Genomic DNA, 27,492 nt, shown 5'->3' on the forward strand with positions numbered 1-27,492 from the left:
AAAATTAAAAAAATTAAAATTTTAAACATAATTTTATAGTTTAAATCTTTTATTATTTATTTATTTATTTTGTTTTAATTAATTTTAAACTATTGCCTAATTTTGATGAATAATTTAAATATTTAATAAATTATAGGTACTTAGCTGATAGATCGTCTTCGCTTACAATTTTTAGATTTTTATCGGAGCTATTGATTATATAATGGTGTGTGTGTGTAGTTTTTTTGTATTTGATTAAACGATAATAAGTCGAAAATAGTTTAACTTTAAATTTATAGAGTGGTTTAAAAAAATGCATATAGATTTTTAAAATATAATCGGAAAAAATTAACAAAAAATTTAAAAAAAAGTTGAAATTTTTACAAAAAATTAGATTTTGATTAAATCGATTTTGTATGTTGGTGTAATTTGAAAATGAATAACTGAAGAAACTTAAAATTTTCACTAAATAGTTATATGAACACTTTTTTATACATGACATAATTTTCAATCATTCGTAAAATAATTATTTATCGTTGAAACAATTTTTGATATTATGTTGTATATAAAAAAGAAAATAATATTAAATACTTGAAAATTTCACAAAATATATTTATATTATCATTTTTATTATATGATAACATTTTCAAAATTTTTCAATTCTTTTTGTGCTATTTTTAGACATGATAATATTTTAATTTTTTTCTTCAATAAGTGTCAATAAAAAAATATTTACTGTGTCAAAATTCTTGAAAATTTAATACAAAAGTTGTTTCTGCATAAAAATATTAAAAGACATAGGTACTCATAAATTTTATTTATATACATTTAAAACTAAACTTTTGACCGTTTGTTAAAATCGCAAAAATTGCAAACTATTTTGAAGTTAGAAATTTATGAAAACTTTTCTTTTTATTGTAACGTCCCCTCTTCACATGGGTGTTTGCGACTCTCTCGCGTCTTGCCTATAAAGTTATGTTTTGATTAACGAGGTCTCGGGGACTCGACCTCGGTGTGTAATATTAATATACTAGATCAGGGTTACCTTATTTAAGTAAAGCACAATTGTATAAAATGTAACGTATATTTAACAGATAATTTAAGAAGATTTATATAATAGAATGAAGGTTACCGATCCGGGTAGATTGACAAGCCGTGAGTGTGGATGGTGGATGGCTGCACGGATCGTTGAGGAGTCTTCTGGTCGTCTGTCTGCTCCTGGTGTCGCACACACACTCCTCGCACACACTCTCCTACACTACACGTATTCGTCTTTATTATATACCTTAAACTGCTGCCTAAAAGCCTTAGGTCAGCAGTCGGCCCCGCTTGCCATTCCTCACACTCAGCATTTTAATAATGTGTGCCCTACTTAAGGAATAATGTACGATGTCGATAGACGACAATCGTTACATTATATCTAAGTTTTGAAAATTTAAAACAAGTATTTCAAATTAGAAACATAAAATCTAATATATATATGAAAAAAAATTAAATTTATAGAAATTTTAAGTTCAAATATGGACGAAATTATTTGTTTGAACGATAAATAACAATGTTAATTATTATTTTATTAGAATTCAATAAAACATTATTCACGGGAACCTAAAATATACTTTAACAAGTAGGTACAAATGTTTAATTTTCTACAAACAAATTGATAATTTCTTTGTTATTATTTAACTTGTAAAGAAAAAATATATTTAATAGTACAATACTTAGGTCAAATTAATATTATAAATTAGTAAAGTATATTATAATTTATAATTAATATACATAATACAATTATCTATAAATAATACGTTTTTAATTACAAAATAACTATTAGACTTAAGTGATTTTAATGAACGTAATTAAAATTTAAACTTCATACACTTATAAAAATAAAATAAAATGGTGCCCAAGTATTTAAATATTCTTATATTGCTATAAGAAAAACGTATGTGGGATATTGTATTAAATTTTAATTATTTTTTGCCTAGTCTAAACATTTTTAAATCAATATAATAATTTCAAAATTTCAAATGACTATAATAAGCTAAAAATTAGTTAAATATTTTATTAAAATATAATACATTCATATAAATTAATCGCAGCATTTAGTTTTGTTCGAATATTTAAATTTAGTAATAACCTACGAGCTTTTAAAAGCTTATCACAAGATGTATCGTAAAAAAAAATCAATCCATATATAATTAATTTAAATTACTTATTTAAAAGTATATATATATATATATTTATGATAACTTAACATAACATTGAATATGCATACGTTTGTCAAGCTTTATAAACTCATAAAAAATTATCAAAGTATCAAAAAAAAAAAAAAATATATGGAAAGTTGTTTAGATTTCATATGGCATCGATAAATTGGCGGTAAGGATTAAATAGCATATAATGAATCGTCTACTTCTACCTACTAAACCTAATTTATAGAAATCTAAAATAATAATATGTCTAGTAGAAAATCATAACAATAATAATATTAAAGTCATTGTTTTCAGTTATGTTGCTGAATTCTGGTAAGGAAAGGTTAATTTATAAATGAATACCCTGCGTTCTCTAACGGAGTATCATATAACTAAATTTGAGTATTTTTTAACACAAGATTATAGACGTATATTGGGTATAAAGTTATCATTAATTCTTATGTACAACCACTGTAGCATGCAACATTAAAAAATAAACCTATTAAATTAATAAATCAGATAAAGTAATTCTTATATTAAAATCAATAAAAGTATTAACAATAATTACGATAATTTATACAAAACCAATTATATCTAAAATTTGTTTTATAAATATTTGCCTTTTAAATTAGTTAAATATAAAAACAAAACAAAAATGGAGTTCTAAATATAAAAATATTTAAAAAAATTATCGAAATTTCAATCACAAATTATAATCATAAAAATTGGTAGTGATTAATTTAAAATTTTAAATATGAGAATTTTAAGCATTTCCAAGTTATTATTATTATTTTTTTTTGTTGTTGTTAGTACGGCAAATTTTTTAATTAAGTTTTACTAATTTATATTTTATACAGTCATGAGGGCCAACGATGACATATTTTTGTTACATACTGACGTTTTAAGGTAGTTTTTCACTCTCTAACGTGAAGGGTGATATTGATACTAAAAGTTTCAATGCTATTTCAAAATTTGTTGGAAACATACTGTTCTTTTTGATCTCGTTAATGCTTCTAGTAAAGACTTTATTTTTTTTTTTCAAAAAATGTTCAGCTGTTGTTTTAAATTCAATTATTTAAACTTGAAGGTCAAGTTCTAAATCTTCACTATACGTGGCTACAATATTTTTTAGCTTTTTCACGTTTAAAATTTCATTATAAGTTTTTCTACACTAAAAAAAAATAAAAAATTGCATTAATTTAAGTACAGATCATTTTTCTTTCATTTAAATAAAAAATAATTTTATCTCCAAACGGTAAAAAGGTTTTGTTTTTCAAAGCTGTTCTTCATTAAATATTAGTTGACTGTAAGTAATCATGAAATATATATATTTTTTTTCATATGGACAATTTTCATATTCATTTATTTGTTTTATTTTAATTAAAATATAATTAAATCTATTACTCAAATCAAGAATGTATATTTTAAGTCATTTATATAATTCACATAATTTCCCTATACAAGATAAGTCAACATTTTACACTTTGAAAAAATATTTCGAATTTTTATATTTTTTTATATTAGATTCCATACTGATATGATATATACAAAGTTATGCAGATATACAGTTTTTTTTTTTTACAATGATTTTTTTCTATCTAACCAGATTTTTGATCTAAATCTAATTTTATTGATTTTAATGAAATTATTATACCATTAAAATAAACTTTAAGACTCTTATGATTATTGTATCTTGATGTCTATTTAGTGGAGTATAAATTTTTTAAAACATTGGATTTTGTTTATTTTTTAAATCGGCAGAAGCTATTATCAATCTCTATATTGATGTTGATAAAAAAAAAAAACAGATATTTTGTACTAGTAAAAAAAAAAAACTATAATCTTTTTTCCTTCTACTGTAACATCAATATGATATCTAAATACATTTTCATTAATATCAACAAATATTATTTTAGAAAATAAGTTCTTACTATTAAAAAAAACTCCTTCTTAAAAGTGTTGTCACCCCATAAATTTGACACTCTGGGCAATTGCTCCTTTACACTCGTCTCAAACACAGCACTACTATATGTGAGGTATGTTTTTATGGGATTCTTGCTTTATTTAAAGTTTAAAACTATACTTAAATCGTTTAATTTGTTTGTAAACTAATAAATTACTTATAATATTTTATTTATGAATATTCTTTATATATATAAGTATTTATAACCAATAAATCCAATAATTATTAATTATTTATTTTTATATTTTATATTATCAGTGATATATTTGATAAATTATTTTTAAGAGACCCGATGTGTTAATAACACTTGTAGGTTTCGACCGTTCTCTAACAAAAGATAAATAATATTTATGTATAATAAACAAAATTCATATTTAACATTTTAAAATTAACAAAAATGGAATAGTTGGTTTAAGACAATAGAATTTTTATTTAAATTGTGAAAAATAGTTTTAGTATAATTTTTTACATTGTTATAGATAAAATAATAAAAATTTTGCAATGATATCTTCTTAAGCCAATAACTCAATCACTCCTATTCAAAATGTATGTGAAAAAAGTACTGTCACACCGTTTCATAAATTGAATAATTGGAACTGTAGAAATTAGCGCAGTGGTACTGATTTCTTTTTATTATATGAGAATGATAAATTATTGTTTATTTTGTTTTACGATTCTTTTACAATTTCAAGAAATAAATGAAAAAAAAAAATGATTTTTTTTCAATTCGTTTTAGTGTTAACATCATTATTAATTTAATTCAAGCTATTTGGGTGGTAAAATCACTTTAAGTTGAGTATTTGTTAGAAACGACATAACATTTTCGATTCTAAACGATAATATTATTACTGCGGCCGTCATAATTACATTAAATAATATGTTATCAAATATTAAGCATTTAACCATGAATGAAGGTACCAAGAAGATTACAACTCATTGGTTGATAATATTTAAAAATTTAATAAATATTTAAAATATTTGTTTACCAACATAAAAAAATTTATTTTCCAATTATTTTTTACATAATAAATTGATTAAGCATTAATAAAGTAAAAAATACATTAATATTGATTAATTAGTAATTGATTTTTTTTAAAATTATTTACCTATTAATAAGTACATCCCTACTAAAAAATTTAGATTCGTGATTGGTAATGTGTATGTTCAAAAATTAACAGAAACATTTTTTTTTATTCATTAACTTAATTAGTTCTTTTATATTTTTTGATAATTTACTAACACAAATCACAGTTTAATATATTTTCGATAACCCATAATATCATCTGAAATATTTGATTTTTAAACTGGAATTTATATTTTACCAATCTAAATAACATAAACACATATAATATATTTGTTTAAAGTTTGCCTAAACATTGATATTAATGAAAAATCGCTTTTTTTAATATAGCAAAATTGTGTATCGTTTATTTAATTTTTCGGAATAATAAGATCCTTTTATTAATAATAATCTATTTGTATAGTATTGTGTTATTTTGTTAGGTTAGTTTAAATATTATAGCTGTTTACTCTATCTAAAACTTAAATTTAATATATTTTTTTTTTTTTAAACCTTTTTAATACATTTGCAATATGTAGACAACGAGAGGAAGATACGAGATTCAGTAAATATATTTGAAAGTTTTTAAATGAATTCAATAGTTTTTATATGAGAAATCAAAATAAAATGTAATATATCCTTGGCAACATAATATATACACGCGTGTTGTGTGTGATAAAATGCATGTTGCGTTTTAATATATACTTATACCAGTTTAGGTACGTTGTTAAACGCATGACTTAAAATATATATTATAATAAAAATATGCATTTTAAGCCACTCGGTTAAACGTCATTCTTGGTGGTGCTGCAGATTCATGCTTTTATATATTGTAATATAATAATATAATATACAACTGCATATTTTAATAGCTATATTCGAATATCGGTAAAGTAATATGTGATACCATTATACTCCACCGGCAGTAATAACTATATACTCGCATTATAATATATGTCATATACTTTATATTTGCATTATATTTGTACAGTCATTGAAATAACAAACGCAGGTCTACGTGTGTAATACTATTTATGTGTTTAGTTTATTTACCTTTGTAGGTATATTATTATTTATTACATTATATTATATGCATGCATATCAATATGTAATGAGATTGAAGAGATATTTTTCATATGTTTTGATTCTACGTATGTGTACATTCTTATTCGATGTATAGGTATGTCTATAATTCTATATACGTTTTTCAAGTTGTTGAAAATTCGAAATTATTAGTACGTATTGGTCGTATTGCTGACAATAATAGTGAAGTTAACAGTTAACACCACCAACTCGTCCGACTCTTAACCTAACTCCTTTTTAGTGTCAATATTTATTTTAAGATTTTTTTACTAGACCCAATTTGCCAAATATTGACACTAATTTAGAGTTGTTTAAATAAGATGTAAAATTGACTTAATTTAATCGCTTTTATATTCTAATGCATACATTCATAAACAACTTCAATGCATAAGTTATTTTATTGCACGGCGATTCTCACTCTTTATAAATATATAATATAATATACGGTAATTCGTGATTGTTTTAGAAACAATTGTAATTTATAATTTTATGCTGTACATTTATTCATTTTTTTGATATGAAAACTATTAAAAATCTGTTTTAATAATTTTTTAAATGTAAAACCTATCTTTTTTTACGTAAAATCGAAAAGTTAAACTGAATTTTGAATATTTAATTACAATATACTTAAAAATTCTATCTTAAAAATATTGATGTAATTACATGCATAATTAATTTAAATTGAACGTTAGCTTATTAATTTTAATAGTTTTGAGTTGGGAACCATGTAATAGTGAGAAGAATTTGGTTCATATTATTTAAATACATAAATATATATTTTATAATGTCATTTAGATTTATCAAAACAGAACTTAAATATAATTTATAATTGATTAATTATTAGTTTAATATTATAAATTAATACACGTAATACAGATAAAAACGTTTTATTTCTGAGAATTTAAGATAAAAATTTGGGATCTCGCATCTACTGAATAATATATATCGAGTGTATTCATTATTTTAGATTAGGTGATCGTAATGGACGCGTAAGATAAAAATTCTGTGGTAAATCTTTGTATACGAAAAAACGATTCTGAGTGAAAAATTTAAAATGGACAGGTTAGCATCTATTTTTAATGATAATTCATAATATATCATTATTGATATTTAAAGGTACCAAATTTGGTACCGATAAGATATTTCTTAAAATTGAAGATTGAAGCAAATGTTGTGCTCAAAAACTTGATTATAAAACACACACAGAAATTGATAAAACCCTACTTCATTATAATGTCATTTATTGTTGATATGATTGTCACGTTATACTATTAATTATTGCATATTTTATACTATATACAAAACCACATCTCTACCATAATATTTATAATGTATAATATAATTGAATAATTAATGAACACGCGCAGTCGAACTCATCCCCTGTTCTATTAAATTTTGATTTAGTAGTTCACAGATTTTTAATAACTTTTCATCTCATAAATCTTGATCATTAAAACTTGGTGATATCGTATGTATAAAATATGCATATGTACTCGTGCTCTTCAGGTGTGTATACTAAAACAAAATGTACATTCTATACTTGAAGAAAAAACGAAACCATAAATTATCACATTGTTAATGCAATAGTAAATAAATAACTACAATAGTCGTTGTTCTTAATCTTCAGCTTTATAATACATATGAATTTATAAGGTGTTTATAATTGTATTTATTTTTACTATATTATCTACATAAGAAGTATAGGTAGTTCACATTAAGTAGAGATTAAATTTATTATATTTTGGATTTTAGTTTAACAATAAAGGCATAATATTATTATCTTTATTTATAATATTTTTTTTCAAATTTTTTTTTGACTAACTTAAGTATTATATATTTAACTTAAAACGATTAATTTCTAGTAAATTACAAAAAAAACAAATAAAAAATTAATTCCTTAAACATAAACGTAATCGAATTAAAAAAAAAAAAAAATAAATAAATAAATACTGTTTAAATTACATATTGACAAAAGTATTACTACGATAAAATGTATATAGGTATCATTAAAATAAAATTAATCCAAAACTTCTATGGAATAAAATATATGAAATGTGCGTATAAACGTAAAATTTCATTGTACTGTTATAACTGTTATAAGTTAATCATTTATTACCGCTTTGTTGTATATGAACATAAAAAAAATATCAATCAAGTTTCATTTTCAATATAATGATTATAACATTTTATTTTGGCTTAGCTTAAAATTAGTTTCATTGAATTTACTTTATTAATTTATAATTTTTTTAAAACAATTAATTATCTAAATAGGTACAAACTTGAATTTTTTGTACGTATAATCTGTAAGTAATTAAAGAAGTTACGCGAATATAATTAAATAATATCGTTTCATCTGTTTTATGTATTTATAAGTAATGTAAAATTTCCGAATAATAATATTTTAGATGTGACTGTAATTAATTGTTGTGACTTTCATGAAAATCAATGAATACTAAATAATAGGGATATGAATTTCTTCAGTTTGAAATGACAATAAATAACCATACGATAGTTGATAATTTTAGAGTTTGAGATAATTTTCTTGACCATGCAGCATTATCTGAAAAAAACACAAATCAATAACAAAAATTAATATTTTCAAATATATAAACAATAAAAGTGTGTACGATTATAAATTTATATTTTAAAGTGTTAAGTAGTAGTTTTGGTATCATATGCTTTACCATTATGTATATATATATATATTATATACATAAACAGATAAATTTTTTACTTGGCTATTTTCATCGAATAAACTAGAAGTTATGTTTTATTATAATATAATATAAATCAAATATTAATATTCTAATATGGTTATCTTCACATTTAATCGATAGGGAAATTTGTTAGGATTTAAAAATTAGCTAAAACAATAGATTTTAATTTTTACAAATATATATTTTAGTAACTAGTGGTATTAAAAACAAAAATAAATAATTTATAAATCTTTTAAAAATAATAAATAAGCATGATTCAATTGTTAGAATTTTTAAAAACTTCATATGAGTTATAGTATTTAAATAAATTATTTTTTCTTGTGGTTGAAGTATAAACGCTATTTTACTAAGTAAATAACATGTTACAAAACGTTATATTCATGCACAGAACTCCTTGATTAAAAAACAAACGAAATCATTTTCTGAAAAATGTTTAAAATAAAAATATCGAAATAATAATACATTCGCGTTGGCATAAAATATTTTTCTGTGTCATTTTTTTTTTATCTCATAAGAAATAGCAAACGCTTCACTATGTTATTGTATTTATTCGAACTTTCCTGTTAAATATTATTGTCGGCTATTTATTAAATTATAAACAATAGATATGTACTTATGTTTATGTTATTTGTTTTGATATTTAATTAGACTATTCGATTTTGATATCATATGTTTACATAATATTATTTAAAAAAAAGAAAAAAGTAATAATTTCAATTTGTTTGATTAAAATTAAAATATCAATTGATGATAATTTGAATTTACTCAAATAACTTTACAACATCCAATATTCAACGACTATTATTTAAAATTTATAGTGTAAATTATATCTAGTTAATATTTGCGTAGGATTAATATGATTGATTATATATTTATATATTTAATCAACAATCGTTAATAATACTGCAGTAACTATTATCTATCTATACTGTATAAGTAATTATCAATAAATAGTAATACAAAATAACTTAATGAGATTTATACATTTATAATTTTTGTTATTTTCATTTTATTTTTAAAATATAGTCTAAAAATGAAAAATAATAATTATAATTCAATGCTGTAATTATTCAATTGTTTATTAAAATAAAGAAATTCCTTAAGAACTTAGAGCAAAAAATAAAATTTCATTAAAGAAGTGACTTTTTTATTTAATAAAATACTGTGTTAAATATAATTATTGTGTTTAAGTATTAATTCCATTAAAATAATTTATGCATCGCTCGGTCTACTATATAATTATAGCTATTAAAAAAAATGAAAGGATGGAATATATTCGCCCTTTAAAAAAATAAATAATAATAACAAATAATGAATATATAATCTACCTAATCTGCCTAATTTATTGGTAATTGCTAAGTTTTAATTTGTTTCACATGAGGAATAAACAAAAAACGAGCCTATGCTATCGATAATGTTCAATTTGATTAATAATCTTGTATGTTGATTTTGCTTCGTTTTAATATATACAAAATCAAACGAGCAACTTTTTTGTTAAAACACAAGAAAACTTTAACAATATCTTTTGGAAAAGTCAACTACCTCAAACACTCCTAGAAGTATAATAGTGTAATTAGTGGCGAATGTAGGTTGAGATACTAGACGAATTTATTGTTCACCCTTTCATTTTTATCGTGAAAATAATGAGTGTAAATTCCAGTTAACTCATTCTTTGGAGAAAATAAAAAAAGTTTTGTTCAAAACAAATTTAATTTCTAATGTAAATTAAAAAGGCAGAGCGTAAAGACACGGACATACTACGATGTGTTTTTTTTTCAGAGATGTAATGAAAACTTTCTGTAAAGAACCAAGTGGGTCAGCAACAGAATAAACTTTTTTGTCATTTAACACGCATTAATCAATCAACATAATTGCTTTTAATGAGTAGTAAAAGTAAAGAGTTTGTATTACGAAATTTTTTTCAAAGTGACCGTTAACTGGAAAAACAACATAATATAATATGTCCATTTAATACTTATTTATCGAATGTCATAAGAACATCAACATGCAGATGACATATAATTTTAATTGGAAGACACACTTTAATATTACTAAAAATTTATTCTTTGTTGGTATATTGAATATTAAATTTAAAACGAAAAACAAAGTCTGAAATTGAAATTTAGTATACACGTTTATGTAATAATTATTTTATTATTGGATTGAGAATATATTATTACATCTAAACAAATTCGAGGTTTATTAAATGTTCATGTTTAAGCTGTGAGTGGTTCGATTAACGAATTAGTTTACAATGTTGAGTGTTTTTTAATTAATTATTATTTGTGTCTGTTATTAGATTTTGGAAATAATTTAATTTTTAATTTTTGAGGTTGGCTATGGTAGCAAATTGGATATACTTGGTATATTTTGGGAAGGGGGGAAGAGATTGAACATTGTTACGTAAAAATCAATTTCAAGTTTTTTTTTTTTTTTAATTCACTTAATATCTTTATTAGGTTACATTTTATTGATACAATTTATAATTTTCAAACATTTAAACTCGTTTTAAGAAATTTATTTGAATTTTAGATTTATTTCATTTTTTATTCATAAAGGTTGATACGATTTTTGTATTTTCTTAAATAAGATAGAAATTTAAAAGTAGAATTTTCATTATTTATACTTAGGTTACATCAATTTAAAATATCGATTTTAAATTGCTGCAATTTTTTTATAAGCGCTTGAAGATACAATTTTACAAAATTTGAAGTTTAAAACTTAAAATAAATAATAAAGATTTTAATTATTTTATTGTAATAATTAAAAAAATTATGAATAATATTTTTTTAACTCAAAACTTTTCATTTCTACTTATTCTATAATGACACAATTAAATTAAAAATATTTTTAATACCTCTAATATAATTTTATATGAAACAATATTTTAATTATTATTTGTTACTAGCTATAAGAAAATAACCTACCATGTATTTGATATTAATATCAATATAAATATAACATACCTATTGAAATATTTCTATAAATATTAGCTGGCAATCGACAGACTGCCTCAGTATAAAATCGTTTTTCGTATACAATGATTTATCATCAAATTTAAATTTAACACATCCATTACAGTGACCTACTCAATGATGAGTAAAACTTGACACATATTATGTAGCAGTGCGAATTTCTCAGTTTCTTTTTAAACAAAATGATATATTATGATATACACCTATCTTGTATATTTATGTACAACAAATATATTACGTATTTACGTCAGAGGTAAACTATCGAGTTATTGTAAGTTTTTGAAATAAAATGGTAAACAAATATTATTACATATTCGTTATTCATGAAATATAGCATATACAATAATATAATATCAAATGCAAATATTAACGAAAAAAATTTGAGTATCCGAAAAATTATGTGTTTATAAAGTTAGGCTAAATCTAAATAATATTTAAAATATAAATAGATTTTATAAGAACTGCTCTCACGACTAAGCTTGTCATGAAGTTTGTTACTTATAAGCACTTATTTTGTGTTGACCGAAATATAAATTTTAATAAAAATAATTCTTTACAGTCTACGTCATACTCGCATAATAAAGTGATCGTGTTTTACGTCATAGTCAAGGAAAATTAAGTATTTTTGAGTACGAATAATTACAGTAATAATATTATCGTATTATTTTTAGTTATATGTCCAATATAACTACGTAATATTATCAGAATCTATGGAATTTTATAAAATACGTAAATTGAAATTCGTAGTAGTATTAATACAAATGTTATCTAAATAAATAAAAGTTATCATTACCTACAGTTGTATTCATACTGCCGTCTGCTAGTCAATGTATAGTGAAGTTAAAATTGTAATAACTATTAATATGTATTTGTATTATAGCTTAACTTATAAATTATATTAGTTTCCTGAACAAGTAGATATTTAGAGAATCTTAGTAGGTGTTCAACATATATAAAACAGTATTACATTTATTTTATTAATTTAACCAGAGAAGAACAAAAGTTTTATTAATTCCAAACTTTTTAGCATGTTTATAACCAAATCCGTTTTAATATATTTAATATTACTTAAGTAATAATTATTTGTATTCATAAAAAAAGTCTATGTACGTATGTACATCATCGGAAATTATTTTATGTGTAAACAAGGAATAATTGCTATTTAAAAATTTGAAAATTAATATTATTAGTTGGATTTATTGTATCTTAAAATACAAAAAAAATTACTTTTTATTTTATATAATTAAAACTATTTTGATTAATAAATAAATTAATAAAGATTTTTTCAACTGTAAAATTTAACGAGTTCATTTTAATCTGCAATTACTTTAGTCTGCGATGTTTTTGAACTATGCAGAGTATTTAGTATCGTTTTCATTAAATTCGAATATAGATGATACAAGAACCATTATAATATTACAGTTTTAGCTGAATTGCCTGTTATTAACGAAATTGAAACTATTTTAGTCATATAAAATGTAATACATTTTCGATGAAATGCTCTTGTTTATCTTACGCAGTAAATATATAAGTAGGTACATAAACAAAACAAAAGGTACACTTAACCAAATTATCTTTTTTTTACATGTCTCAATAAAATACGCTATTGTTAAAAACGTTTCGTATACACAAATTTGTATTCAATGAATCTTTATAGCGGAAAATGAAATAATAATAAAAAAAAAAGTGGACGTATTAAGTGACAATAAATTACTTTAAGAAATATTTAAAACCTACTTAACACATTCTTGAGTGTGTTTAATTTCTATACTTGGTATCAGAACAATGAATACAAAATCAATAACGTCTTCAACACAGTAAACAATTTGAATAGAAAAATCTCATAATATATATATATATATATATATATTTACAGTATACACACATAATATACACTACATATAGTATATTATATAGTATATAATTTATGTATAAAATATACCTATGTGTAATAGTGTATATATATATATAATTGGGTAAAGTGAAGAGTAATGAAAGGCTTTGATGTATACCGTTCTCATGCGGTCGGTTCCTTTGACGTGATACTTTGCGCTGACCCAATTGTATATCCAGAAAAAAGTTTTCAACTTCGAACAAGGCCATTAATATTAAAAAAGTATGTATATATAATACCTATATACATTATATAATATAAAAACAGAAAACTTTCATGGCAATACTATTATTTGTATAAAACAAAAAGAAACATTCAAAACTATATTTATAACAGCGTGTGTCCAACACCAATGCCGCAACTATCGTAACACCATTGATGGGGAGAAGGGACTAAAATAGAGTTAAGTACTTAACGAAAATAATATATAGTTAAAGAATTATGAAATCTCTGTCATCACTTGTTTACAAGTTAAAACTATATAATGCTAATATATATATTTATATTTATCATAATGAGTTATTATAGTTGTACTACTTATTAATATATTTTTTTTTAATTGTATTCATTGGACGTTTTTAACGTCAAAATAATTGATATAGTGACCTCGGGGGTACTACAAGTTATACTACACAATTCAAGTTTTACATAACTATGATGATTTAAAATTGGTTATTCGGGATATTCACTGTAGAAAGAATAACAGTCGAAGAAATTTCTGAAAAAATATTTTATTTTTTTATTATAATTTCAATATTATTTCACCTATTAACATTTCTTAACTAAGTATCAATGTGTATTATAGTATTATAAGCATTTGGTGAAAATTTCAAGTACCTACGGTTGTTCGTTTTGGAATTACAACATTAAATGAAAATCGTTTGATGAGAAATCGTATCATGCTTTAAAAAACAGAAAGATGAAAGAAAATAATACGGTCTTTAATCATATTTAATAGTTCCAAAAACCAGATTTTAAATAACTATATCATTAAAAAAGAAAAGGGGGATGCATTTTATATACTTATATCTCTAAAAGAGTCATTTTAAAAATTATACCATGAGTAGAATATACATAAATTATTTTCTTTACCAAAATTTGATATAAATTTAAATGTAGGATTATTTATTTTTGATTTATGCCATAAACAAAATTAATTTTGCCAAAATCTGGTTTTGTGTGAAAATTTCCGTTTTACTTTAACTTTTTTTTTTTTGTTTTTTACAATTATTTTTAAAAATCTTGGGAATGTTAACCTTTCAAAAGTACCAACTAGATCTAATTTTCTAATAGAAACCGCTCCCAAAAATTAAAATCGAAGCATTTTTTCTAGATATCGTATGTATAATATACACATTATTTGTAAAATCAATACATTCATCGTTTAGTTTTGAATCTATAATGTATATGGTTATACCTAGTTATCACTGTATAATAAGTCTTCAAGTTTATTGTATATTTATTGCTTAGTATAAATATTAAACATAATTGAAATTTTGGTACCTAAAATTAATTTGATGTTTTTATAATTTTTATGAATAAAAGGTTATGTTACTAAAAATAATAATTTGTTTATGATGAAGTCGAGATATAAATAAAAATCGTAAAATTTATGTATCTATGTAGTTCAATTATACCTATGTCTATTAACATCAATCACATAATATTTTATACTTATAAAAATAACCATCATAGAGATTTATTAATTCCTACGTGAGAAATTTGAGGCACAATCTAATAGTTATTCGGACCGGGTACCACCCACTAAGTTGCGACACAGTATAAAATGCAACTTTATTCCCTTATACAGTTATTTAGAAACGATGACAAAAATTAATTTGTTAATAGTTAGATTTAAAATTATTTTCATAAACAAAATATTAAAACATCAAAAAAATTTCATGAGTAGATACAGCAAGTACTTGTAACAGAGAATTTAGGTAAAAGTATTATAGTATTAAAATTGTAACTTACAAAAGTATTAAAAATAAAATCAACGTGAATCTTGATTGTTTGAATGATGATTGAAAGTGATGCACGAAACGAGGATTAAGGGACCTTCATTATCCATTTAAAATGTTTATATGTATATGTATTGTATTAAAAAAATAATTAAAGCCCATGACATGTTAAAACTAAAACATTTTTTTAACTCTATTTTAAGTTTCTGTTAAAAACTCATGATTATTTTTTATTAAAATAAAAATAGTTACAAATCATTATTTTATAGATTGAGGTGTTGAATACATTGTATATGATTGAACTAGTAATATTTTTTTTATAATGATTTTTTTAACGCTTTAAGGGTTTTTATAACCAAACATCATATATATTGATTACAGTGAGTAGAAAATAGAAAAACATTCCACATGATGGCACAAATGCACAATATATAATAGTGGTAATAGTGGTAGGTAATGCTAAGAATTAACTAGTTAAAAAGTTAAAGTTAAGTTACTTTTAATTAAATTATAACATGACAAGTACTTTTTATTTTAAAGCAACTTCTGAATTAACGAGTTACATTTTCTTTTTTATACAATTACTAATCAGTTAATTAATTTAATAGTCACTTCAAACTATTTTTTTACTAATACTTATTATAAAACAAGAAGATTTAAAATATAGTTAAATACCGCAAGTTGTATAAATAATTATGAAAAATAAATAATCGCTATTATTTATAACATTTTAAGTACCTGTAGTAATTTTTGAAATACTATACCTATCGTACCATTGAAAATTTTAATTAACCATTTCTGTATTTTAATAGGAATCAAAATAACGTATATAAATATAATTTGTCATAACTGTTCTTCAAAGAAAATCTTAATTTCACCCATGCAATTAATTTAAAATCTTTCAATTATACTATAAGGTAACTCAGTTCGACGTTTTAAGAAATATTGGAGAAGTTATTTCTTGATAAATTTACTTACCAAAACTTAACTTGAATAAATAATTACTTCTGCTAGTATTTCTGTCATTGAATAGTTTAATTTTATGTTCTGTTTTTTGTCAGTTACTTATACGAGAATGTAATATTATTATTTTTAATATATTTTTGTGTTTTCGTATATATATTTTTATCAAATCTGCTTATTATTCTTTGGCATAGATTTTATAATATTCAATTGAAAAATTAAAAAATTGAAATGTCATTTTCAACGTTTCTTAAAATTTTCTTTACTAACTCAACTTAACGAATTTAAAATTTAAATTAACTTCTTCGGGTTTGGATTAATATTATGTTTTAGATTTATCAGAATTTTAAAATATTGAACTGTTTTTAAATATTTTGAGTACAGTTTTATATTATTGGGAAAATTATAATAAATTAACTACCAATATTCCATTAACCATATTATATTATGTATTGACGATTTATTGTATCCTTATTGAACTTAAAAGAAAAACTATTTTCTCACGTATTTCCGACAATGCAAAATAAAAATATATTATCCCAAAATATAAAAGCATCTCAACGTGTAAATTAAAATATTATAAGTTATAATATTTATAACTACTATAAAATTTGTAAATGTTTTTCATTTATTCTATAAAAAATTAAACATTATATTATATTTATATTATGATTACAATAGATCGAGTATAGTATATTAGTAGTTTATTCAACTGTACAAATAATTTATTGAAGTATTGAACAATAAGATTTTTCTTAATAATATTATCTTTTGAAAAACCAATGTTGTTTTTTTTCAATTATTGTTCTGGATGGAATCTAAACATGACAACCATTGTATATAATTGAAGAAAAAATAATAAGTCATTGTTGGATTTATTAACACAAAATCGTGTTCTTGTTGAACGAAATTATTTCGAGAAGGAGTTAAGCAAAAAATAACATGCATTGGTATTAGTATTAAGGCTTAGAGTGGCATAAAATGTTAAAGGATATTTTGATTTCTATAGTTACCTAATATTTTGAGTATTTGCACGCATGCAAACAAATAATTCTTATTACTAAATATTTTATTTTATTACGTTATCTTAACTAGTCGTGGGATAACTCCACAAAATTTATTTAATTTAAATGCATATTTTTCAATTTTTTTATCACAACTTTTTAATCTAAACGTTAGCATTTATTTATTCAGAATCTAAACTATATAATAATAATTATAAAAAGTAGTTAATATTGTTAAATTATTTAATTTCGACCAATTTTGTTGTACAAATATTTATAAAAAAAATTATTCAGTTTATATATATATTTTTTTAATTTTTGGTTTCAGTATATAAATTTATTTTGAGAATTATCTTATTAAATTTCTAAACCTTAGCTATAAAATTGAAAATTTTATAAATTTTTTGATATAAAATACACAAAATATTTATTTTGAAAAATGTTATTAAAATTTAAACTTAAAATGTATTTAAAAAAGATAATGCCAATTTGTTTTTAATAATTATATACAAATAAAAAAAACTTATAATAAGGAATCTTGTATTCATTTTTTATAAATATTGATACAGCTAATAATTTTTCACCAATAATCATAGAAGAAAACTAAAAAATATTAAACATTTTAAACATCTTTTTAGCTCAAAAAGAGTTAAAATATTTAAAATTAATGCTATGAAACTAATAAGATAAACATAAGATGAAAATTCCAAGTATCTATGTGTATGATTATTTGTTTTTCAATTGCAACAAAATAAACAAAAATCCTTTTAAGAGAAATAGTTATTATACGAATAAATATCTAATGTCGTAAAAATTTGAAATGAATGTGACTTTCCGGTAAACATTATTTTTTAAATAGGTAGAAAAATTAATGAGAAATTTTTTATTTAACTTTAAATATCAGATAAAAAAGAATTTTTATGAATTTCTAACTACATAATAATTCATAAACTTTTGGAATTTTCATAAATTTTATAAAAATATAATCTTTAAATGCTTTTAAATTTAAATTTTTAGTTTGAAAATAAACAAATCATAAGGAACTTTGTATTATATTTTCAAACATTTTTATTCAAAAATAGATTTTTAATCGACATTTGCAGAATAATTTATGGAATAGTAAGATAATAGAAATTTGATGAAGTCAGTATTTTGCATAATTTTATTTTTATCGAACCAAAAAATATTTTTTTAAATAGCTTTATTAGACTAAAATAATAAAATTTTGATAATAAATCATTATATTTCCTAACCAAGGGAATTATTTTTATTTAACTTAAAAGCTTGAGCATAGTAGTATAGTTTTAAAAGATTTGATACTATTTAAGTATTGACAAAAGAAACCAATGCAGGGGGACTTATTTCCCTTGTACCCCCTACTTAAACTCCAGAGTATTGTAGAAACGTGTGTCACCACCATCATTATGACCATGGATACAGTCACGCAAGCATGTGCTTAAATGTTTTATGAACAGTTGGTTGGAAATGCGAAATATGAATCATTTATTTCGTCGTGTAACGCTCACTCGCGCATAGACTCCCTGGAGAATCTGTTCGCTTGAATTATATCTTTAATATAATATGGCAATCGAATGAATCAAGAATTTCGGTTATATGAACTTAAGTTAAATAATAATGTCATTAAGTTAATCGCAATCAATAGTAGCATGAAAATTATTAATGACAAACAGTATTAACGAAGTAAATCTAATATTTATTATTACGTAGTATAAGTATGTAATTTTTTAGGTTAGGTTTTTGCTGTTGGTTTTTTTTTTTTTTTGTTGATTGTGAAAAAAACTTCTGTTAACCGATAAATTTAATCGAACAATTTATACTTTACAGTTGAATTATACTGAAATTGTATAAATGCTCCCCCTTGCCGACGGTAATTCCATAATATGAGATTTTTATAAGACGAAACATGAAACTTAAATTACTACATTATAGGTATAGGTATAATGTAATGATTATGTATAAGTATATATTAATCAAAAATATAAGATACAATACAAAAGGATTATTTTTCAACGAATAAAAATTTTAATTTTTTCAATTAATGCATTTAAGCCAAGCTGAAACTTTCTCACGAAGTGACCGGTGACAAACATACAACGGTCTAACGGCTATAGTGGTTTTTGCGCTCACACACGGGTATACTTAAATATAATACATATAATACACATATATGTATGTATATGTTTTATAGTCAAACAAGTTTTTGGCCGAAAATTCGTTTTTCTACAGCGGCTGTTTCCAAGAGGGAAAAACGTTTTCCGGCAAAGCTCTTCCACCAAGCAACGCCTAGTCCCTCTCAATGGTCATTGGGACGTACTTTCCCCATCCTGAACTACCCGTTAACAGGATATTTTAAGTTCCTTCCGACGGAAAACTTTTACCACTTTGACGCGTTCATAGCAACACTACGCCTATAGTATGCGAGTGTATTCTCTCGCTATATGGTCGTATACCGTTAAACAACGCCCGGTGGACTATGTCCATAGACTTACGTATTACCTACGTATTTACGAATTTACGTATTGTAGTTATATTTTATATTCCTCGTTACACACACACACACACACACACACACATACAAACACATACACACACAAACACACACAAACACACACATATACATATAAGGTTTATAGAGCCACAACCTTTTCGTCGTCGGTCAACTGTAATAAAACATCTATGTGCAAATTCAACCCTCTACTGGAACTCATGATCCTTGTGTAGAATGTGTAATTTGAATTCACTATATTGTATTGTCTTAAATGGCAGCCGTCATCCACCGGTACATTGTGACTCTCAACACTATATACATATCTATTTATATGTAATGTATATTGTGTATATAGTAATATAGGTAAATATACCTTATACATACACGTATATAGGCTGAACGCGCACGATAGACGTTGATCTAAAACCAGCCGTGCCGGTAAGTCACCGGAAATTAAACAGCCGCCATATGACCACCGAAAACGATAGTCGTTAACTACGCAGTCGGTATATTGTATATTTATATATATAGTATAGACAGACGCGTATATATATAAATCTATATTACCTATAGTCCTGTATATATAGTTTTAAGTGACGTCTGACTGTTTGCATTATAATATGCATTTATACGTAAACGCACGAACAAACTACAGGTCACTGTTATACACATAAACCGACATATTATATGTATAAGGCATATTACGGAAACCAATCAGCAGCAAATCGCACTTTTGTGTGTTTAACTGAGACGGTGGAAAGTCAATAATATACACAATGTATAGGTAATATAATTTTAATGGGTTAAATGTTTTTTGTTGTTCGATTATACCTAAACTTCAAAGAAACGTCAACGCTGTATTTTTTTACTAAAAAACAATGTTTTGCAAACGAACTGAAGGTATATAAAATTATGATGTTATTTCGATTTCTGTTTAGATAAATATTTAAACTTACAGCGCTTTTACTTTAATAATATGCGCATGTTCAATATAATTTTGCTCCTTACATCGAAAACTTTAGTTATTCGGCAATCGAAAGAATCTGGTTGATTTATCTGGATTTGTAACTAAAGCGTATTGGATCACTTTTTATCACCAATCGAACCTATTAAACACATAAAACATTTTGGCATCTGGCTTACTAATTATGTAAACTTAACTTTAGACTTGATTTAAAACAACCTCAACTTTCCTTTTTGTTGGTATAAAGTATTAAAAACGCGGTTGTATAATTTTAATCAAAAATATTTTCATTTTTATCGAAAAGTAATCACGAACTGAGGTATAGGTTAAGTTTTTAATCGATTTTAGAAATTCAACGACGTAAAGCAAAGGAAACTTTTTTAAGATTGGGTAAATTATACGATCAAAATATATAAGTATAATATACTACATATATACTAACTACTAGGTATATTATATTTGTATAAAGAGATTGTTAAAAGTAAAGTACATTAAATTAAAACATCCAAAGTCAAGTCATTGGTTACGAACAAAAATCGATAGAGAGAAAGTGTGTGTAAAATGTAAAAATAACAAAAAAAAAAAAAAAAAATGAGATAAAAAATCAAATTGAATATTGAAGTAGTAAGAAAAGATAAAAAGAAATGAAAAATTAAATTATTTGAAATAACTGATCGCATTGGTAGACGACGACGAACCATGATCGGAGTAAAATATTAATAATAATAATAATAATAATAATAATATTGTCCTGCGAAATATGTAAAAAAAAAAAAAGAAAAGAAAAAAAAGATTTGATACGAATTGTGAGGAAGAGATAATATTTTGTAACACAGCTATTAGTATTTTTTATGGTTAACGTTCTATGAAAATTATTTACTAATCGCCAAATGAAATTATGCTATCCCGTGTAATGCGAACGGTTTTTGCGTACGCACGAAAGGTCGGTTGTATTATTATACCGTCCGTTGTCTGCCACCAAGTTTGCGCGCAACGAAGTTATCGTAATGTTCCTTCGAAATCCAAATTACCACAACTATTTTGCAAATTAGTTATTTAAATTCACAAATCGTTTCGACAGCATTAAGACAGTTCGATAATATTATATCTATATGTATAAATATGAGGTGTTGGTGGTACCGACGACCGCATTATGATAATATTTGCAAATATATTATTATGTATACATATAAATACCTACGAAACACACCGTGGCTGAGGAAACGTGTGCACATCACTTTTGCGATTTTCGTGTCGAATATCCAATTTGCATACATTTTTGAGAAAAACGTCGGGAAAACTCGACGGGCAAAATAGAGCGCCTTCCGCCCTAATATTCAAGTAAGTACGTTGTTATTTATTATTACATATTTTGTGCTTTTACGGCGGTCGACGCGAGTATATACAGCAACAAAATTACGTCATTTGTCGGCGTAAAAGCCGGCCGCACGCTTATTTCGTTATTGCTGTAATTATTATTCGGTAAAATCACATTATTGAAACGATAATGAAAACACGCCGGTAATCGAATTTATACGACGTCGTTATTGTTGTCGAGTTTTTATTCGTGTAGCGTCGGCCAACGGTTCTCTGCAAATGAGATGGGCTGTAACGTGCACATGACATACACACGCGCGCACACACACATATCCACGTGTATTTGTGTTTTAACACCGAACGTGGAGTAGACGCTATTGCATTTAAAATACAATTTATTGAATTAAAAAAAAAGAAACGAGCACTGTACGTCTTTTGTAGCTTTTTACGAAAAAATAAATAAGAACATCGATGGTGTGAGTATACCCACATACACGAAAATCGTGAAACATCTAACCTTACTCATATTTTTCTGTCGTTCTTTAAAAATTATTACAATAATTGTTATAAAATTAACCAATTATTCGGCGTGCACTTCATATTATTATAGATTATTGATACTATAGAGTATAGACTATAGTAATTAGTAAATACCTATAATATACTGTTTGGCGTCGATTAAAATATATCTTTTAATATTATAATAGTCTATAAATAAAAATATTATGTATTAATAGCGTAGCAAGAGTAGAGGGTATGTAATGCTCTCACAATGAGCCATGTTTTTATATTTTGCCTCATTGATTTACTGCATGAGTATTAAATCATTTTTTCTTTAAATTGTGTATAAACAATTATAATATTTATTTTAAAATATTATTGTTATCTACGCAGTACATTTATAAAAGTACCACTACAAAATGACAAAAATAATCCTCATCCGAGCATCTAAATTCTATCAACAATTCCGTAATAAACTTCATAATCATTTAAATCCTTTCATATCAAATTTATTCTCTCCAGATCTACTGGATATAACCTGTCGACTAAAAAGAAAATTGTCCAGAGATCTTTTAACTTAATTATTATTCATATTCAAATTTATAAGAAAAAAAATCAATTCTCAAATTCAGATTTTAGATAATTTATTAATTTTATTTTACCTATTGTACCTATTTAGAAGAGTGATATTAATGAATATTTTATCTACTTTTTCTCTTTTTATCAATTGTACTTATTACATATAATTTAATAACAATAAAAAAAAAAAACTATTTTAATAATAATAAAAAAGGAATGATCATGAAATTCAAAGCAACGGCGAATAAGCGAATAAATGGAAAAGCAGAAAAACAAGTGTAAATATTATATAAAAAAAATAACTAAAATATTATTTAGGAAATAATTTATTATCATTGTTTCAAGTGATAATATAAATGTCTTTAAGGTATAGCTTATTACAACTTTTCTTTTAGTAGGTACGTAAAAACGTACCTAGCTATTACCTAATTATATACATTTTTAAAAATATAATTACAAGCTAACACCGAATTCTTTTCTAAATGACCCTTATCTAATAATCCTAAGTGCATCTCAAGGAAAAAAAATTTGACGCAGTCCGAATGTGTCTCAGTTTATTTAAGTTATCCCGAATGCACCACAAGGAAGTAAATTGGCTTACGCCCTAAACATTTGGTAATTATTATTATTTATTTTATTATTTTGGGACACCCATTTATATACATTTTAAGTGTAAACGAGTATTTTTATTTCATAATTTTTTTCTATTATACCCAAATAAAATTGAATTAAACGGTTTTTGATTTTTTTTGCAAACTAAAAACACGCGAATTACTTGTATTTTATGACATTACTTCATGCATCAGTTCATTACTTGCACACATTGGTGTACTGAGTTATTATCAAAGTTAAAATAAAGTTTTATATTCTACCACTACCATAATAATCCTTAAAAAATTATTTTTACAATTGTACATTTGGTCGATTGTCAATTTTGTCTTTTTAAAGTTTTGGCTATGAACCGAGGATGCAGGTACTCCTGTAGCTGTTCAATATGATTTGTAGATAAAACTACGAATACACTTGGGGCATGAAAAAGGTAAAAAATATGAACGTAATGCACTCTTAAGACATAATATCTTGGATAAATATACAAAATACGACACGATAAGAAACGGCGTAATGAAAATCCAACATTACAGTTATAATTTTTAGCAGTAGTGTAATTAATGCTAATAAAACATTTTCTATTAAAATATCATCAATAATTAAAATATTTTGTACTTAACTATACATTGAGAAAAATAAGTACTCACTATATTCCCATAAAAATTAATGAATATTAATAATATAATTTTGCATTGCTATACTATAATGTAACATAGGTACCCACAACATTTTAAACCATCGTTTTTAATAGGAGTAGTACTATTATCCGAAAATTATTGAAACCATTAAGTATATTATTTATAGACCAATAAATGGCTCAAATATTAATATTAGTTATTGGTAATCTAAAAAGAATATGTTTTAGAGTAAAATCAATAGATATTTTTTTGATTATGTGAACCTTAAATTTACTTATTGTATTAAGTAATTATCACAGATCTTAAATAATAAAATAAAATAATAAACCTGAATTGTATAAAATCAAATTAATCAATACCCCCCCCCCCCATACATTCATCTGTAATCATTCATTAACATAACTTGTTTTTGTTTTATTTAGGAGAGGGTCTAAATAAAAAATGAGGTAGTTAGAAGCAATAATAGTTAAGTTTTCCAATGTTTTTTTTTCATTACAACAAATTAAAAAAATTGTTATTTTTCTAGGAAATATACAATGTCGTTAAATTTTGAGCATTTTAATCACTCATAAAAATTACATGTTGCTTTGGTTAAACTTTTTTTTTAATTTTCAGTAAAAAAACTTGAGGAATTCATCTTAAATTTTCAAGCTTTAGCTATTAAAATTAAAAATGATACAAATTATTAATTTTAAAATAGATAACATATTTTTAAAATTTTTCTTCACAAACTAAAATAATTTAAAATGTTTTAAATATAATAACCAAAATCCTCATTTTTTGTTTTTGTTTTTTTTTTTTCTGTTACACACACTCTCTCTCACACATACACACATTCATAATTATAAAATTGATAAGTTTATTATTTTTTTTACTTAGAATCTAATATTGATTTCTGTCAAACTATAGTTGATAAATACTATTAATATTTACTAGTTATTTTTTCTATTTTAATACGATTTTCTTTATTTGCTTTAAGTATTATGGAACTGCAAATTCTTGCACGTCATTTGCATAAGATTGGTCTCAATTTAAAACAGGTATTAAAGAAGGTTGACAAATTGTACAGACACTTAGATAATTCTTACAAATACATAATCTTTTGTTTTCTGAAGTCTATATGCTTATCAAACTTTATTTTAATGATTATTCGAAATCATGTTATTGAATCTGCAATAAACCACATCAAAGAATTCAAAAACATTTAAAAAATATAAGTTTAAATGAACTGAAAGTATGAGTAAAAACATATCGAAAATGTATTTTATATAGCTTAATAATGAAAGAAGTGAAGATAATATTGATTTAGGAATTTTTAATTATGCAACAGATATAAATTAAAAAGTAATATAAAATTCATAATATTCAAATGAAACATTAAAGAATTCCGTTATAAAAAAGTTTGAATAAGTTTATTGTAAAATTATGTATATTGATTAATTCAAGTATCTAGTCAGATTTAAGTTAGATGTAATATCGGTAGATTACCGATAAAATATTTAACCTAACCGATTAATATCATGATTGAATAATACCTATATATAATACCTATATGAATAGTATCTATAAGTACCAAATATCATGTATTCACAATATAATCAAATTAGTACTTACCAGTGGACAAACTTTCAGTGTTACCTGAAAATAGAAAAAAAATTATTTAATTAGATAGCATAATAATTATGACATCAATAACTAAGCACATATTTCTAAATAAAATACATTTTTTTAGGTATTAATTTTGCAAAACTTAAGTAAAATAAAAATATAAATAATCATCATCATCTTGTATAGTGTGTTAAATTTTTATTTTAAAATTTAGTTGAAATGGACATACATTTAAGACGTATACTGCTCTGGAATTTTTTAATAGTTACAACATACATATACATATATATATATATATATGGATGATCGAATCCATGAATACTAATAAATTTTAGAGAGGGACGTTTTTTAGCGGAGGAAATATTTGCGAAATATCCTGGATACTTTTTTGTTTGTGCTTCCGAGTACTTAACGAATACTTTCGAACAGAACCGTATTTGTTTCTTAACGAGAACAGCACTTTCTTCCAACTTTAAGAATCATCATAACTAAATTATATTTTATTTTTATTCTGTCAGCCGATGAGGGTTTTATTAGTAATATTGATAATAATAATAATAATAATAATAATTACAATAATTACAATAATTATAATCAATTTCATCAGTTTGACGATAGAAAATACATGAGTTGCACTTGCATCGATGGAAATTTTTTATTTATTTTAAGATATTTTTTGCACGATCAATAATTAATAACTACCAACTAAACGATTCCATACAACTTGTTTGTTTGACGGTTTTATCAAGAAAAATTATGTGCTATCTATCCAATCGTGTTAAAACAATGGGTACGGCGATGATATTCTTTCCGAATATATGCCACTAACTCTATTATCGTCGTCTGTTCTTCCATCACTGAATACATCTATCATTTTCTATAAATGTATCTATAATGCAGATTCTATATTTATATATATATGTGTGTGTGTGTGTGTGTGTGTGTGTGTGTGTGTGTGTGTGTGTGTGTGTGTGTGTGT

The 27,492-nt window shown here is 23.7% G+C and overlaps 1 protein-coding gene across 1 annotated transcript in view; it reads right to left on the minus strand.

The window, feature by feature from the left end:
- Nucleotides 1-8,586: 8,586 nt before the first annotated feature.
- Nucleotides 8,587-27,492, minus strand: part of LOC112591630 — a 45,133-nt gene continuing 26,227 nt past the window's right edge. Inside the window, exons 5-6 of the mRNA XM_025335504.1 lie at nt 26,520-26,543; nt 8,587-8,834 (exon numbers count right to left, since the gene is read on the minus strand). Of these exons, the coding sequence (XP_025191289.1) occupies nt 8,752-8,834; nt 26,520-26,543 (107 nt within the window). The 3' untranslated portion in view covers nt 8,587-8,751. The remainder of the gene's footprint in view (nt 8,835-26,519; nt 26,544-27,492) is intronic.

This window comes from Melanaphis sacchari, unplaced genomic scaffold (assembly GCF_002803265.2).
Source record: "Melanaphis sacchari strain LSU unplaced genomic scaffold, SCAv2.0 Contig13_pilon_pilon, whole genome shotgun sequence".
NCBI lineage: Eukaryota > Metazoa > Arthropoda > Insecta > Hemiptera > Aphididae > Melanaphis > Melanaphis sacchari.